At 40.8% G+C, this 17,839-nt stretch overlaps 2 protein-coding genes across 3 annotated transcripts; both read left to right on the top strand.

Annotated features, from left to right (window-relative positions):
- The first annotated feature begins 708 nt into the window (after positions 1 to 708).
- Positions 709 to 3,831, top strand: LOC121758653 (signal recognition particle 14 kDa protein). The gene is made up of 4 exons (XM_042154030.1): positions 709 to 808; positions 2,135 to 2,228; positions 2,366 to 2,475; positions 3,489 to 3,831. Exons 1-4 carry the CDS (start codon positions 806 to 808, stop codon positions 3,645 to 3,647), a joined length of 366 nt encoding a protein of 121 aa, XP_042009964.1. The 5' UTR covers positions 709 to 805; the 3' UTR covers positions 3,648 to 3,831.
- A 9,110-nt stretch (positions 3,832 to 12,941) lies between these two features.
- On the top strand, positions 12,942 to 16,606 carry LOC121759147 (putative UDP-glucuronate:xylan alpha-glucuronosyltransferase 3). 2 transcript variants are annotated; one of them, XM_042154650.1, is made up of 4 exons: positions 12,942 to 13,299; positions 14,398 to 14,607; positions 14,738 to 15,363; positions 15,456 to 16,606. In XM_042154650.1, the coding sequence occupies exons 1-4, from the start codon at positions 13,244 to 13,246 to the stop codon at positions 16,484 to 16,486; spliced, it is 1,923 nt and encodes a 640-aa protein (XP_042010584.1). In that variant the 5' UTR covers positions 12,942 to 13,243; the 3' UTR covers positions 16,487 to 16,606. The 2 variants fall into 2 exon arrangements, with proteins under 2 accessions (XP_042010584.1, XP_042010586.1); XM_042154652.1 differs by lacking the exon at positions 12,942 to 13,299 and adding an exon at positions 14,107 to 14,278.
- The last annotated feature ends 1,233 nt before the right edge of the window (positions 16,607 to 17,839 follow it).

The following is a 17,839-nucleotide window of genomic DNA, read 5'->3' as shown; positions in this document are numbered from 1 at the left end:
CACGGTGGGCAATTGTGAAAGGGCCGGCTCGTTTCTAGTACAAGGAAGTCATCGCCGATGTCATATATGTGTGCATAATCATGCACAACATGATAGTCGATAGTGAAGGCGGAAGCATCACCGACTGGAATGAAGACGACCGTGCATCTAGCTCTTCCGGCACATCGACCGACACACCCGATAGAGGGTTACCGTTAGGTTTCGAAGAGGTTCTATCTAGACAGGCCTCAATGCGCAACCAACAGGAGCATGCGCAGCTCATGAGCGACATGATTGAAGAAGTGTGGGCTCGTAACCGCCGTCGCTGAGTTTGCGTTTTTTTTTAATTCGCATTGCAATGTATTAATTTTTATTAAATGAAATGAAGTTTTTGAAATTCGTATTTTAATGTATATTTTTTTTAAAATTCGTATGGATTTTGTAAATATTAAAAAAAATAATGACGTGGCGCACCATAGGGCGCGCCTTAGGGCGCCCCACTGCAGGTGGGGAGGTAGTAGGATAAAACTGCTGACGTGGCGCGCCTTATGGCGCCCCATTGCTAATGCCCTAATACTCTAAACTAGACACATAAATTTACTTGGTTGGGCTACGCATTCTACAATATAATGGCCCAAAACTTATTTAAGATAATATTGGGCTGGACCTTAAACTTGCCAAATAACAGCCCATTAACCCTTAAACTTATTGATACTCTGGTTGCTCATTGTATGTTGAACTAATTTACGCAAGATCTCAAATTTCACGGAGAGAAAAACCTCACATTTCAGACCAGTTATCTCCGCCTTCCGTTGCCGTAAACAACATGGTAATTTTCAACTGTATCACTATCAAATGCTTGTATTCTTGTGGGAATATCTCTCTGACCGACCGGTATCATACTAGGTCGGGGCTCATGCTTTCAACCTAATTCAATTACTAATCTTTTGATTTTATTGTATTTGTGTTTGTTACTTCTGCTTTTGCTTTTACTGATCTGCAAATTTATCTGAATCTCATTAATTGATAGATGCATGTTAACTAATTTTAATGAACGATCTTTAGGTTTAATTTGTTTTGATTTTTTATTTCCTTTTTTTTTGCGGGGGAGGGTGGTGAGGGAAAAGAATTTTGGGATGTGTTGAATTTAGTAAAATTTCAAATTGATGTTCAATTGCAGTTGGATAGAGAATTGTGATTTATGACCAAGTTTGATGTAGCATTGTCATGTTTTCCTTTAACATGCTTTAGGGAATTGCTATTGGGTTTGACTAAGTTTCTTCATTTTAGTAAAAATGACATTTTTGTCCATAGAATTCCATCCATAGATGAGTTATCAACCCTACCAAACACGCACTATGTATGATGCAGGTTTCTTGATGCATTTTTGTTCATAGAATTCCATCCATAGATGAGTTATCAACCCTACCAAATATGCTCTATGTATGATGCAGGTTTCTTGATGATTATAAAAGTTGAATTGGGGAAACAGAGTAATATTTTCCCAGGTTTAACTATCAACACCTGTGGAATATATTCTGGATACTAGGATAGAGGGGCTTGTATAGATGATTTGTTATTGTAACAATGTATGTGTTTTGAAAGACATTTACAATTGTATATTGTACTATCATGTTATGGGCTTGTGGTTTATGTGGATGAAATTATAAGCTAAATTTTCTTTCTGAGTCTCTTTTTGGTTTATTTAACAGTTGTAAGTTGGATGTATGAAATATGAATACTTAAATATTGTAACGTTTTTTTAGTGTTCTGGTAAAAACTCACTACCCTTTCAATGGGAGAACAAACACGTTTTTCATATTGAAAGAATTAAAATAGAAGGAAAATGGAACCAAACTTTTCCTTACAAGGTCAAATGAAAATGTGCTTTGCTTAGGGTTGGGGGAGTGTGGTGGGGCAGGGATGGCGGTATGGCACATTGGAGAGTCGTTTACTGGTAATAGATTTCTAGCTTATTATGATCCATTAAAGCTTTCCTGGATGGGCAATATGCAAAGTATTCTATTGAATGTATAGACTAATGTGCATGTCCTGTTTCCATTTGCAGATACCTAGATCAATTAAGGTGCAAATTGAATTAGCTTGTTGACTACAGTAGCATCAACTGTTGCTAATCTTTCATTTTTTGTGCTAGGTGCGGTTACAGCCTGATCCCTTCCTCAATGAACTCACCAATATGTTTGAGCGGACTACAGAAAAGGGCTCTGTGTGGGTTACTTTGAAGCACTGTGAGTTTTCATATTTAAGTGCACGTTCTTTTCCGTTTTACCTCTTTATGCCTTTCTGTAGAGCGTAGATAGATTTTTAACTACTGCAGCTGTTGGAAATTGAGAGTAGTTTGTTTCTTCCTTATGACTATCTCCAGCTTCTGACAAGTCCAAGGTTAAGAGGAATAAGATGAAGACAGCTGGGGAAAAGATTGAATTTAAGTGCCTAATTCGAGCTACAGATGGAAAGAAAACTATTTCTACAATGGTATACTATACTTCCCTGTCCTTTCATATTTATCTCCAATATTTATTAGAACATAAAAGAACTATGAATTTGGGAATATGCAGTGTTCAGAGGTAGTCAATCATATTAAAAAGGGATGTTGAGTGAATACTTAATCGTCAGAAACTGGTTAATTATATTGTATCAGTGATGTTGTAGTTGCCTGATGTGCCAATTCCCTTCATATCTTTTTAAGAAATTCTACTATGAGTCTATGACATGTATGCATTTACAGACAAGTGCAATTAGGACCTCTGCTATTCTTTTAGATAACCCTTTTATTTTTCGAGCTGACCTCAAAACAGTTACTATCATAGGGGGACTTCGTATGAGCTCAATGATCTTATTTTAGTTCCATATGACAGTGTGCTAGTTAGTGTTGGAAGGAAAGTTTCACATATTATATGAGGAGTCAGAATATATTCTTTGAATTGAAATCCCCTTTTAGACTTGGGGAGAATTTTAATACACCGACTCTTCACCTTAATTATCATGTCTGGAATGTCATACTATATCTAGTTCCAAAATGATGTAAAGTGTAAACACCAGTCTTTCTTCCTGAGGTTATCGGTTTAAGAATGTAAGGTGCCCCTGTTTTCAGTGTAAGAACTAAGAAGGGATAGAGATAATGCCTTGAGCTGATGTTCAAGCACCAGGCACTACGGCATTGACTAAGCCACATCATACTACATTTAGGATTAGGAGTTGGCGTAACCGGACCTGCTTTTGCCATATCTCTGGTTATCTTATTTTGGACCCTATTTCACCCCTTTGAGCTCCAGTTGAATCAAGAAATAAAGTAGGTTTGTTTGGCCATTTTTTTAATTTATATGTATGTAATGCACAGCCAATTTTCATCAATATGGTCCCTGGAAGATAGATAGTTGATAGTTGCTTAAACATTGACGATAATTGTTTTTTTTTTATTTTGTGTTAAGCCTATGATTATTGCCAGGGACTTACTTTTACTGAAAGACACTTGATTTGAATGACAGGTCGGTCCAAAAGATCACCAACGTTTCCAGTCGAGTTATGCAACTATCTTGAAAGCCCGGATGACTGCCTTGAAAAAGAGGGAGAGGAAGGACAAGCGAAAGACAGCAGATTCTGATAAAAAGCAGGACCTGAAGAAGCAATCCAAACCCTCTAAATAAAGAGTTGCTTGAATGTTTTTCTTTTTATCGTTTATATTGTATGAATACATCGAGTCATGTGATATTAAGAAATCTTAACAATTTTTGCGAGGTTTGATGGTATAACTTTGTTGCAGGTTCGAGTCATACGATATTAAGAAATCTCAACAATTTTTGCGAGGTTTGATGATATAACTTTGTTGTATGTTACAGTATGCACAATTTGACCATTTATTTTTGCATGCTATGTTCCAGGTGATGATTCTGCTCTCCATTTTAATGCTGGGAAGTGATATTTGTGATCCATATTTGTATTTTTGGTTTTTGCACTTAGCACATTGTGTATTCCAGCATAAAAGTGAAATTCAAAGAATCATTTTATAAAGGAGTCTAGGTTATGCTAAAATAAAAGCAACAAAAACCAATACCAATACCAATACCAATACCAATACCAATACCAATGGGTAATCATGAGTTTTTTGGTTTTTCAATATAGATTATTGCAAAGACAAAATAGAGCAATCACTCCATTTCTTAAACGGATTGGGGGTGCAGCCCTTGACTTTTACCCCTATGTGCTTCCACCTGGTCGGGTGGCTTGCGGTGCCGTGTTATCCGAGCGGGTGACACATTCAACGTTGCTTCTTGGCTCGATCTTCCGACCTTGTCTTCAAGCAACATCTTCAAGGTTTGTTCATTTGTCATTGACTTAAGTAACTTCTTCAAGGTTTGACCATTCACCATTCTTGTGTTTTGCTAGTCATAGACTTAGTATGAGGTCGACTTAGATCATTTAATGAATTTGTTCCATGATGTAGTCGGCCACATTTGCGTTACACAGTTTTACTGCAATTAGAAATGCATTTATTTACACAGTTTTACTTGTGTGGCTTTGATCGGCGAGCGGTCATCCGCGGACGTCGGTGGTTAGCCGATCGCTCGTATGCTATTGTGCGGCTTCGATCGGCGAGCCGTATTTAATTATTATTATTATTATTATTATTATTATTATTATTATTATTTTATTTCAACTCTATATATAGGGCTCGTTGTACTTCATTTAATTCACACCATTTGTTTTAACGAGTGTCTCTTCCTCCACTCTCATTTCTATAGAAGATAATGGATCGCTACAGTGAGTCTCCCGTCACTAGCGAATCACAAACGCCATCAACCTTCCCCAGTGGGGGTGGGGGAAATGCCGGCAGAATGGGCGGGATGCCCGGGATGAGAATGGGTATGGGTGAATTTCCCGGGTACTACGAGATGTACCCGTGGATGGGTGGGATGGCCGGGATGAGCGGCGGGATGCCCGGGATGGGGAGCGGCGTGGGTGGCATGCCTGCAGCTGCCGGAGGCAGTAGATCGGTCCCCCAATCGCCTTTTGGGACAATGTTATCGGCCTTGTTTAGATCACTTGACCGGTGGTTCAGAGGACTCCACTCCACCGAGACTCAGTACACCGGCCTCGAAACTTTCTCACTGGAGGAGTTGGGTCTTTCTCTGATGAGGGAACTGACTCCTCAGCCCACTGAGAGAGAACCAGCGGTAGGGTGGCGGGGACGGGTGAGTGGTTCGGCGGGGAGGTCGAAGAGGAAGGGCAAGGGGGTCGTCGGTGAGTCGTCGTAGGCAGGGGGAGGGGGGGATAGGGAAGGGGAAGATGTTGAGTTTGGATGATCCCATTTGGTCGAATAATCAGAACATCGAAGGGATGTGGGCTCGCATCCTGGCGAGCTACGAAGTATTTAAGCCAGCGGGTGCGAAGTATCACAAGTCTGAGGAGGTCCGGAAACAATGGGAAAGGATTCATGCCGATGCCTCCAGATTTGTCAGCATCTACGAGAACAACAGCCGCACGATGACCAGCGGCATGAACATGGATGATGTGAAAGAGTTGTAGTTGCGGCAGTTCCCCGAGGCCAGACGGTTCGACCAGTTTAAGTAATGGGATCCCTATGTACAGCTGATCGACTCCCCCAAGTTTCATACTGGGGTGGAGGTTGGCTGGCCGAAGCGGACGAGACTCAATGTCTCTGGCGATTACAGCAGCAGTGCCGGTTCCCACGACCTCCCCGACGATGTCGAAGAGTCTCCTCCACTAGTTCCCCGCCGTCGTCGTCCGGTTGGCCAAAAAAGGCAATGCGTATGTCTAGAGGAGCCTCAAGCGGGCACTCTGAGGTCCAATCTGCAGCTCCCAGTACCGCTCTCACTGATGTCGTGCGTATGCAAGCTAACAAGCACTTGTTCGACGCCATAGAGAAGTGGAACGCGACAACGGACCTGAAATACAAGAACTATCTAGAGAACCTCATTGATGATATGAGGCGCGCTTTGGGGATGAGGGTCGACGATAGCGGCAAGCCCACCGCTGGGGATGCTGTTGGGGACGCCGATGCCGCTGGGGATGGCCAAGAAGAGGACTCTGACAAGTGAGACGGGGAGGGCCGCGTGTGTGAAGCTTTTAGCTGTTTTTTGTGTTAGAATTTTTTTTAATTGAACTATATATATTTTTTAATTTGATGAAATTATTATTGCACTTTCTCCGTATTCATGTCCAATTTTAATTCTGTATTTGTGAATTTATTTGCTTGGCTAGGGCGTTGGCTAGCCTATTGCTGAGCTGTGGGAAGTCCTTAATAATGTGACATGAGAAGTTTTGTGGCTTGCATATTGCTAGCCTATGGGAAGTCCGTAGCTATTGTGGGTGCTCTAAAGAACAACACCATCCGTAATAAAAATATTTTAATAATATACTAATTTATATAAAATGATGGATGATAAGGTAACGAATTGTTTGTTTTACATAGCACTATAAAGTATGAGATTCTTTGAAACAAGTGTGAAAAAGGGATGGAAAGGTACACTAAATATCCTATCAAAAATATTATACGCTGAATATTGTAAAGGGGGCGGGTGGTATCCCTGAATAGGCTTGAAACACTTCTGTGCACACTCCATTTACATCGTTTGGTAGCTCGCACACAAATCCAACGACCTGGTAAACATGCTTCGGGTTTCCTCCCTACACATACTACTATCGGTGAGATCCTGTAAACACAACCACGGTGTTGAGCATGTATTAGGAAATCAGTTTTCACGATTTTGTTGAAAAGGTTGTTTGTGTCCACTTTTACCCTTGGCATTCTCCAATTGAAGCATATTTCGCCCCCTTCCGGGCACAAATTTTGTAACGGCTACTTCGACGATTGACGGTCGTCGGTTCTCTCCTGTTTGACCCTAAATTCAGAGCGGTGGTCGTTGTGGAACCGAAATCCGACCCAGGTTTGTTTTGAATGTTCGATTCATGGGTGTCGTATCGATCTGTTGAGCTTTAATCGACCCACTAATCGATCCATGGCGCTAATTGACCCACTATGCAATTGGGCGGGAAGTTAACCTCTGTTTACCACCATAATTTTTAGCGATTCAGGAGTGAGGAGCGATTTGGGCATTAGAAGTTGAAGAGGGTTAGTTTAGTCCTGCTAAATTTGTTTTCAGGCATACTCCAATTCAACCAAACTGCAGAAATTGGGCTGTGATATTTTGTTGGGCTGAAACTTATCGATATGAGTAAATACCACACCATCACCATACAAATTTTTTTTGATATACAAAATTTTGGCATGAAGCATTTTGAATATCAATATCGTACTCCCTCCGTCCACGATTTATAGAACCATTTACTCTATTTCACTTTTAGTATGCGGATCTCACATTCCACCAACTTTTTACACCCACAATCTAATACTTCTTCCGTCCCACAAGAATATGCACTCTTTCCTTTTTAGTCCGTCCCACAAGAATATGCACTTTCTAGTTTTGGTAACTCTTTTCTCTCTAATGAAGTGAGACTCATTCTCCACTAACAATACTTTAATTACTTTTTCTCTCTATCTCTCTCTTACTTTATCAATTTTGCATTAAAACTCGTGCCGAACCTAAAGTGCATATTCTTTGGGGACAGAGCGAGTATAAAACTAATATTTTAAATGGGTCCCACATTCGACTCACTTTCTCTCTTTACTTTTCTTCACAAAGTCAAACAATTTCTTAAAACTCGTACCGAGTACTATATTTTTGATATACCATATAGAACTCCGTGTTATACTATATCAAAATATTACTACTATTTATGTTGATATCCGTTAGTATGTATGGTGCCAAATAATCAAAACTGCCAATTAGGGATTAAAAAAACAAAAAACAAATCTGCTATATCACACTTATTATATGAAAAAAATTATTGAAAATTTTAAATTTTTAGTACAAAACTAGTAGAAAAATCCGATATAATAAAAATATGAATATCGGTACGATAACGATTTCATATGCTTTAAATTGTTGAAAGTATTATAATTACGAGTCCATGGTACATGTGCTAGTCTGTATTTGGTTTATTTATAAGAATTCTTCTTCTGCCAGACAAACCATACATTTTTTTAATGTTTTCCTTATAAAACTAATTTTGGGTTTTGGAGTGAAGACAAAATTGTCTATATTTAATTTCAACCGTTAATATGTCATTGTGGGTGGTTTATTAATAAAGAGTCTGGTTTAAGGACAAATCCAACATGTTAATGGCAATACAATATCTGATGAACTAGTATCCATTGTTAGAGCTTAATTTGTTTGACTTTTTAAATCTAGTTTATGAGATTGGCATGCTTAATTAGTCTAATGTCTATGATGGAGTACGAACTAAACAAGCCCAATAGCAGGGACAGCTCGGCTAGCCCAAAGCCCAAGAAAGAGTTCAGTTCGGCCAAGAGTTCAGTTCGGCACAACCAAAGAGTTCGGCCCTAGCCTATAGCTCGGTAAAAGCCAACTAATCAAGCTCTGCTCTCAGGTCGGCATCAAGCTCTACTCTCAGATCGGCAAAAGCTGCTCGGCAATAATTCAGTAGTTCGGTCTCAGCATTCGACCGAACTAGGAGTTAGTGGACTCATGAAAGGCCTCCACGACCTCCACTACACCCACGATCTATTTAGTGGTGTCAAGCAGTCATTAACTCAGGCAGGATAGTGGACCCATGCAAGGTCGCCACGATCTCCACGACATCCACTACCTAATAAATGCTGCATGCCACGATCTTGGTTCAAAATATAAATAGAACCTAGGTCAGATAGATAAGGGATCTTCTGTTAACTTCTGTAAAGCTCTCTAGAGAGAAAATAATCATATAGCAAGTCTGTGTTGTAAGCTGTAATTCTCAGATCAAGCAATACAAACCTGCCCCCATTTCTCCCCGTGGACGTAGATTTACCTCAGTAAATCGAACCACGTAAATCTCTGTGTGTTGATCTTCCTTTATTTTTACGAGCATTCATCACCATCAAAAATTCGCATCCTCATCACTGGCGCCGTCTGTGGGAAACTCAGAACCAAATTTGTGATAAAGCGAGTTTTTGATCCTCCTCCACCAAAAAAATGCATTCCAGATCACGTAACACCCATAATTCTGTCCGTGACAACCGTGAGGAAGTAAGTCTAGCTCGCAGGTCTGAAAAACGGCCTCGGGAGACATCTACTTCCAGTTCTCACGAAGGAGCAAGCCACTCCAGGAGTCATCGCACAGAATCTTCCCAGCAGCCCGATTTAAATGAGGTTGTCAAGCTGTTTTTGGCCGAGAAGCAGGAGGAGTTCTTAGCCTTCCTGCAAAAAAGCCAGCAGCCGGAGAAGAAAACGGGGGATTCTCCCTCCTCCTTCAGACATGAAAGTCACTACCGCAGTAGTGACGTGTCCTCCAGGAGAGAGAATCCTCACCCCCGACATGTTCTTCCTCGCCGAACTCCTTTTGAAAGAATTCAGAGGGCACCGGTACGAAGTAGATTGGGACCACGTCTCAATCCTGAGACGCCACCCGCTCAGTTCGTACCATTGAACAAGTCAAGAGCGGAAATTTTCGAACTACATTCCGAAATGTTCGAAAAACCAAAACGGATGACGAAATCGGCCACACGCCGAAGTCTTGATGCATATTGCTCCTTCCATCAAACCCACGGTCACGATACCGAGGAGTGCCGAAATTTGGCTGCAGGTATTGATGTTCTTGTGAAAACAGGAACGCTAAAAAAATACCAAAGCAAGCAGCCGAAAAACAAAAAACAAAAAGCAGAGGGGTACGAGCTGCTTTCCTCAGAATCCGAAAAGGCAACAGGATCCCGAAGACGATGACGAGCAACAATATGATGGAGTAATCCTGACCATTGATGCTTTCCCTGCCGGGAAGACTAAATCGTCCCTGAAGCCGTAATTCCGGTTGAGATCGGCATACCCAGTTTCCGAACTCTAAACTTCTTCTCAGCAGAACTGGAGGACGGACTGAGAGCCGAGCTAGATCTTGCCGAAGAAAGAAGAGAACTGGCCTGCATAAAAGCAGCCAAGTACAAGGAGCAAGTAGCCCGGTATTACAACCAAAGGGTGAAAAAGCTGCAACTTCAAGTGGGAGATCTCATCTTGAGAAACAACGAAGTCGGCCGAGCAGAAAAGCTGGGCAAACTCTAACCCACCATCAAAAATTTCCATATCGGGTGTCAGAAGTCCTCGGCAAAGGGTCTTATAAATTGACTCTCAAGTCAGGAGAATAAACGCCCCGAGCATGGCATATTTCCAGCCTCAAAAAGTTCCATTTGTAAGAGACAGTTCAGTCAGTCTTATGTGTTTTCTTTGTTTTTTACTTGTTCTTGTCTCTACGTGCGTTGTGTCTGTCTATGTGAGTGTCGTCTCTTACAAATATAACTGAGGTATCTCGTTCTTCAAAGGCTAATCCCCTTTTTAGAACATACAAGCCAACGATTGTGCGTCAAAGCTTCTAAAGAGGATACAAGACCACAATTCAGCTTAAACAAGCAGTTCGTCCGAAACGAGCTGCAACAAGCCAACGATTGTGCGTCAAAGCTTCTAAAGAGGATACAAGACCACAATTCAGCTTAAACAAGCAGTTCGTCCGAAACGAGCTGCAACAAGCCAAAGATTGTGTGTCAAAGCTTCTAAAGAGGATACAAGACCACAATTCTGCTTAAGAATCAAGCACTTCGTCTGAAACGAACTGCAACAAAAGTCCGATTCTCGCGATAAAACTTGCCTGAATTAGGACAAGGGAAAGTCCAATCCATGCGATAAAACTCGCCGAATTAGGACGACCAAGTTCGGTCAAAGAAGTTTACCTCATAAGACCAAGGACGACCAAGTCTAGTCAAAGAGGTTTACTGCATAAGACCACTTCGGTTAACTAGGAAAGTCCGATCCACGCGATAAAATTCGCCGAATTAGGACAAGGGAAAGTTCGATCCCGGCAACAAAAATCGCCAAATTAGAACACAAACCAAGTCCGGTCAAAGATGTTTATTTCATCAGACCGACAAACCAAGTCCGGTCAAAGATGTTTATTTCATCAGACCGACAAGCCAAGTCCGGACAAAGATGTTTATTTCATCAGACCGACAAGCCAAGTCCGGACAAAGATGTTTATTTCATCAGACCGACAAGCCAAGTCCGGACAAAGATGTTTATTTCATCAGACCGACAAGCCAAGTCCGGACAAAGATGTTTATTTCATCAGACCGACAAGCCAAGTCCGGACAAAGATGTTTATTTCATCAGACCGACAAGCCAAGTCCGGACAAAGATGTTTATTTCATCAGACCAAAGACGAGTCCGGTCAAAAGATGTTTATTTCATCAGACCAAAGACGAGTCCGGTCAAAGATGTTTATTTCATCAGACCAAAGACGAGTCCGGTCAAAAGATGTTTATTTCATCAGACCAAAGACGAGTCCGGTCAAAAGATGTTTATTTCGTCAGACCAAAGACGAGTCCGGTCAAAGATGTTTATTTCATCAGACCAAAGACGAGTTCGGTCAAAGATGTTTATTTCATCAGACCAAGGACCTAGTCCGGTCAAAGATGTTTACTTCAAGGCCATTTTACATAAAGGAAGAAACCAAACTAAGAGAAAGGAGACGAAATCATACTTCGCCAGCTTCGTCTCCACCTTCTCGGTGAGGTTCAGCTTCCTTCTCCTTATCTGCTTCGGCTTCAGCCTCCCCCGTATCCTTATCCAGAATGCCGAAGTGATTCACTTCGCTTTTTCGGGGGGGGTAGTGATGGAGTACGAACTAAACAAGCCCAATAGCAGGGACAGCTCGGCTAGCCCAAAGCCCAAGAAAGAGTTCAGTTCGGCCAAGAGTTCAGTTCGGCACAACCAAAGAGTTCGGCCCTAGCCTATAGCTCGGTAAAAGCCAACTAATCAAGCTCTGCTCTCAGGTCGGCATCAAGCTCTACTCTCAGATCGGCAAAAGCTGCTCGGCAATAATTCAGTAGTTCGGTCTCAGCATTCGACCGAACTAGGAGTTAGTGGACTCATGAAAGGCCTCCACGACCTCCACTACACCCACGATCTATTTAGTGGTGTCAAGCAGTCATTAACTCAGGCAGGATAGTGGACCCATGCAAGGTCGCCACGATCTCCACGACATCCACTACCTAATAAATGCTGCATGCCACGATCTTGGTTCAAAATATAAATAGAACCTAGGTCAGATAGATAAGGGATCTTCTGTTAACTTCTGTAAAGCTCTCTAGAGAGAAAATAATCATATAGCAAGTCTGTGTTGTAAGCTGTAATTCTCAGATCAAGCAATACAAACCTGCCCCCATTTCTCCCCGTGGACGTAGATTTACCTCAGTAAATCGAACCACGTAAATCTCTGTGTGTTGATCTTCCTTTATTTTTACGAGCATTCATCACCATCAAAAATTCGCATCCTCATCAGTCTATATATAAGAAATTTGTTTATATATTTTACAGATGAATTTTGATTAATAAAACACCTGTAGAGTTTATTTTACTTTTCTCACTTACTATCATCATTATTCTTTTTGGGAGTTTGTAAATTTTACTTCCATAAACAATTTGTGAGTAGGCAAGTTGATTTTAAAAAAACTAAAATTGTGGCCTGTAATGGTATAATTAAATTGATATAAACTGAAGTTGTAGTTTATGATAAGAGTCGATGATTGATTCAGTCTAACAGCTCTATAATATAAAATAAATCATTAGCAATTGTTCGTTTTGGTGACATGACACCGAAAGTTAGCCCCTAATTAAAATAGCAAGAAAAATGAATTCACCTACTACTACTAAACTTTCTCCAAAAAGAGATTATAATCTGCATTTAAAATACTACTCAGGAGGATTAGCTTAAACACAAACATAAAAACTTATCACTAATTTCCATTAATTCCCTAATCTGTTTCCCTTTCAATCATATTAGTACTAATTAGGATAAAACAAAAGAAACCTAGCAAATGAAGAGATAAAAAACTCCATAACCTTAATTTGACTTCATCCTCTATTAAACAAGTTAATCTCTCTCTGACATCAAATTCTCATTGTTTGGCATTTTCTCTCTCTCTCTAGATCCTGAGTTCCTAAAATTGGAAGCTTTGCGCCATTTTCTATGAATCCACAACCTTGGAATTCCAAAAGCATCTTTTTTTAATCCTCCCGCACTTGGATTTGTTGTTATTTGAACAAAACAAAGCAGTATTTCTGTTTTTTTTTCTTGAGATGAGTTGCAGCCTTTCCTGAGTCGCGACTGAGCCGCAAAAAAAAATATGAGAGGAACCTCGCCTACTTCGCTAGAGTCCAGGCATAGGCTCTCTTTCAATAAGTAAGGCTCAATATCACTAAATTTCGACCTTGTTTTTCTACATTCTGACCGCTACTTGCGTTTCTTCGATAGTTTGTGCTCAATTTTTTAATAGATTTCGTCTTGGCGTTGTTGATGATTTTGGTTATGTAGACATGTAGGTATCGCATTCCATCTTGCTTTCTTTGGGTGTAATTGCTGCTTTTCTGCACTTCATTTTGAGATGTTTGCTTTTAGTTGTGGGTAGAATTAGATAGTCGGTTTTAGGATTCTTTGATATTTTGTTATTTAAATGAGCAGAGGCAATGGCGGTGGCCAGTGGTGGCTGAGATTGTCGGTGTGAATATAATTGTGGGATTTTTGAGCTAATTTTTGTGTATTTTGATGATTGGTTGGTAAAAAGTAGTTCAGAGCTTGGAGGGTTGGAGAATTTCTGGTTCCTAAGTTTTCTTGTTTGAGACTATAAAAGATTATCCTGGTTTAGGTGTTGAACTTTCAATGTGCTGCTCTTGACCATAGTTTATTGAGGATTTTGTTGTATGCCTTGTTAGGTGCATTTTACAAGTTATTAACAAGGAAATTTGGTGGAACTTACTTTTCATTGTTGACTATTTCCAATCATTTAGATGAGTAGAAGCGATGTTGGTGGTTCGTAATTTTGTTAAATATTTGGTCATTAAGCTGGCTACTTTCCTACTAGATGAGGTGGTTGAAGATTAGGGGACTGCCACACTGTCTCATTTGAAAGATTGGGGGTTGGGGGTTGGAGAGATTATGATGCTTTATGGTCAGGGATAAGAACATCCGGACTTAAAATAAATTCATTGATCTGTCGACTCAACAGATTTTGTTCCAGCTTCTTTTAGGTTCATAGGTTTTGTTTTAAAGCTCCAACTCGTTTGACTGTTGTTCATACGTAGAAATCCTTCGTCTCTAGCTGTAATTGAAGCACATGTGTTTGCTGGGTTTCAATGACGTTGCAAAGATACACTGATGATCAGTATGTCACCTTAGATATCCATTGTGCTCTAAGATGGCTTGTCACTTTCAACTTCACCCCTTTTGAATGTGTTTCTAGTTCTATATCTGATCTACCCTTGTTGCTGTGGTTTTTTTCAGTGAGGATACAAGCAAAAGAAGGTTTCTTAGAAGTAGAGTATTTAAAGATGGGGAACGATCCCTTTATCGATCCAGTATGGACAGGATATCGAGCTTCAAGTTCTCCACCTTGAAGGCTGTGATGGTCATCATCATAATTGGAGCATTTTTCACAATTCTACGTTCTCCGTCAATTCATGATTCAGATCACATGTCTCGTTCTCGATATAGGTATCATATCCTGTTTACTCATCATTCCTTAAATCGTGTTATTATCTGGAACAGTGGTAACGGCTGGATGAATATTCTTTCTGCTTTTCTAACTGTAGTTAAACTCTTTCATTGTGATACTTTATTGAAGGTCAAATTTGGCCGATAGATTTGGCATAGATCAAAGTTACACATCACATTTAAATATCGACTGGGATGAAGCCTCGGCAGCAATGGAGAGACTAACCGACAGGGACGAGTATAAGGGAGTAGGGTTGCTGAATTTCAACGAGGAAGAAATTAGTCGGTGGAAGCAGTTGCTACCGGATGCAGAGCATGTTGTGCTTTTCACAGATTATGCCTCTCCGAATGTCACTTGGGAAACATTATATCCAGAATGGCTAGACGAGGAAGAGGAGTTCGATGTTCCCACTTGTCCTTCTTTACCCAGAATTCACTACCCGGGGAAACCACGGTTGGATCTTATTGTGGTGAAGCTTCCGTGTGATAAATCCAAACAAAATTGGGCAAGGGACATAGCTCGTTTCCACTTACAACTTGAAGCTGCAAGGGTAGCTGCAATGGCCAAGGGGTATCATCCTGTGCATGTTCTTCTTATCACCGAGTGTTTCCCGACCCCTAATCTGTTTACTTGCAAAGAGCTGATTGTAAGGGAAGGCAACATATGGCTGTATAAGCCCAATTTGAATAAACTGAGGGAAAAGCTCAACCTTCCAGTCGGGTCATGCGAACTTGCAATTCCTCTTAAGACTGAAGGTTAGTTCAAATGTTATAGTGTTGTATATAACTCATTTGGGCATGTGTGTTTGTAGCAGCATGCTCTTGAGCTTATACTTGTATATGTGCAGAAAATTGGAACTCGGGTAATGCAAGGCGAGAAGCATATGCAACTATTCTGCACTCAGCTCACGTCTACGTCTGTGGGGCGATTGCTGCAGCTCAGAGCATCCGTATGGCAGGTTCGACTCGTGATCTTGTGATACTTGTCGATGAAAGTATCAGCGACTACCACAGGGGCGGCCTTGAGGAGGCAGGGTGGAAAATCCATACGATTCAAAGAATAAGAAATCCAAAGGCAGAGCGAGATGCCTACAACGAATGGAACTACAGCAAGTTTCGTCTTTGGCAGTTGACAGATTACGACAAGATTATATTCATAGATGCTGATCTGTTAGTTCTGAGAAACATTGACTTCCTCTTCGAGATGCCAGAGATAACAGCCACAGGTAACAACGCGACCCTCTTCAACTCGGGGGTGATGGTGATCGAGCCATCGAACTGCACGTTTGAGCTGCTGATGGACCACATAAACGAGATTGAGTCGTACAACGGTGGAGACCAGGGGTACTTGAATGAGATCTTCCCATGGTGGCATCGGATCCCTAAACAAATGAATTTCTTGAAACACTTTTGGATTGGTGACGAGCCGGAGAGGAAAGAGATGAAGACGCGTCTGTTTGGTGCTGATCCGCCAGTGCTATACGTGCTTCACTATTTGGGGATGAAACCATGGCTGTGTTTCAGGGACTATGATTGCAACTGGAACGTGGACATATTGCAGGAATTTGCGAGCGACGTGGCGCACAGGAGATGGTGGAAGGTCCATGATGCAATGCCGGAGAAGTTACAGAAGTACTGCTTGCTTCGATCGAAGCAGAAGGCAGCGTTGGAGTGGGATCGCAGGCAGGCTGAGAAAGGTAACTATAGCGATGGGCACTGGCAAATTAAGATACAGGATCCACGGCTGACGACCTGCTTCGAAGATTTCTGCTTCTGGGAAAGCATGTTGTGGCATTGGGGGGACAAGAACTGGACGGACAACTCCACAGTGACTCTGCCCCCACCGCCACCATCTTCTGCGCAAACAGCTTCTTTATAAATCTTTGGCTTATTTTTTCATTTTTTCTACTTTTTTCCTTTTACACCTTGAATTCTTTTTCTGAAGTGAAGTGAAGTGATGCTTTATAAAGGTTTGAGGTTCATGAGTAACATAGTAACACAATACAGCCTCTCATTAGTATTTTACAAATTAATAGTACTAAGGCCATCCGCAACGCATCCCTTAGCCGTCTCTTATCTCGTCCCGGAGAGACAAGACGTATAAGAGACGGCGTTGTAGCCTTCCGTCTCCATCCCGTCTAGATTAGACGCCCGTCCCGGAGGGACAGCTCGCGAGACGTCTCGCCACGTGCGTTGGTAACGTGGCGAGCTCCGGTTCGTCCGTAACGCCCACTCGCCGGCCCGCGAGTGGGCGTCGTTTTTATCCGAAATTTTTTTTGTTTTGTTTTTTTTAAAAATTCAGAAAAAATTCAAAAATTAAAAAATATATCCCAAAAAATATACTAGTCATTTATAGGGGTTTTTTGCAATTTTTTTATTTATTTTTTATTTTTTTAAGCCTCCAATCACTTCTATAAATATCAAATCATTCCCACAAATTAATCCACCATAAAAAATATATTTTTTTATTTAAATTATGTATTTTTAATTTTTTTAGGATTTTATTAATGAGGTTTTTAATTTTTTTAGAATTGTAATTTGTAATTTTATTTTATTTAATGAAGTGTGTTTTTATTAATTGAATTTGTTGGAAATAAAAATAAAAAATGAAATTGAATGAATAGTTAAGGGGTGAGATGGTTAAGAGACAGATAAGAGATGGAGGGTTGCAGGTGTTGTCTCTTAGTTAAGAGATGGAGTAAAAAGTATAATGGAGCCCATGAATAGTTAAGAGATGAGACGGTTAAGATACAGCGTTGTGGATGACCTAATATTTACTTTGGCACAGTGGTTGGACATAAAACTCACTCCAAAATCTGCCACAACTCGTTTCATTTGTCACGTCATCATTTTAAATTTGAGCATCAAAGGCCAACACATGTAATGATGCGAGTCATAAAATCCGCCCCAACTTATTTCACTATTTTTCATAGTATTTTATTATTTTAATTTTTAATTTAGAAAATTAATAATATAGATTAAAATACTAATAGAAGAAGAATGAGGATATTTAGAGCATCCACAACGGCGAGCAGGACGACGTCCGTCCGTCCGTGCCAGCGGCACGGAGACGCTGTCCGCCGCTGCGCTCGTGCCGCTGGCACGGCGCTGCTCGATGCATCGAGCACGTCCGTTCCAGCGAGCATGCGAAGTCGCAGCGTGTGATTGGCCAACGGCATAGCCATTGGCAATTTAATTTTTTTTAATTGGATTTTAATTAAAAAATCCGATT

The sequence above is a fragment of the Salvia splendens genome, chromosome 12, assembly GCF_004379255.2.
Source record: "Salvia splendens isolate huo1 chromosome 12, SspV2, whole genome shotgun sequence".
In the NCBI taxonomy this organism is placed as follows: Eukaryota; Viridiplantae; Streptophyta; class Magnoliopsida; order Lamiales; family Lamiaceae; genus Salvia; species Salvia splendens.
This window is presented reverse-complemented; position numbering and strand designations above follow the sequence as displayed.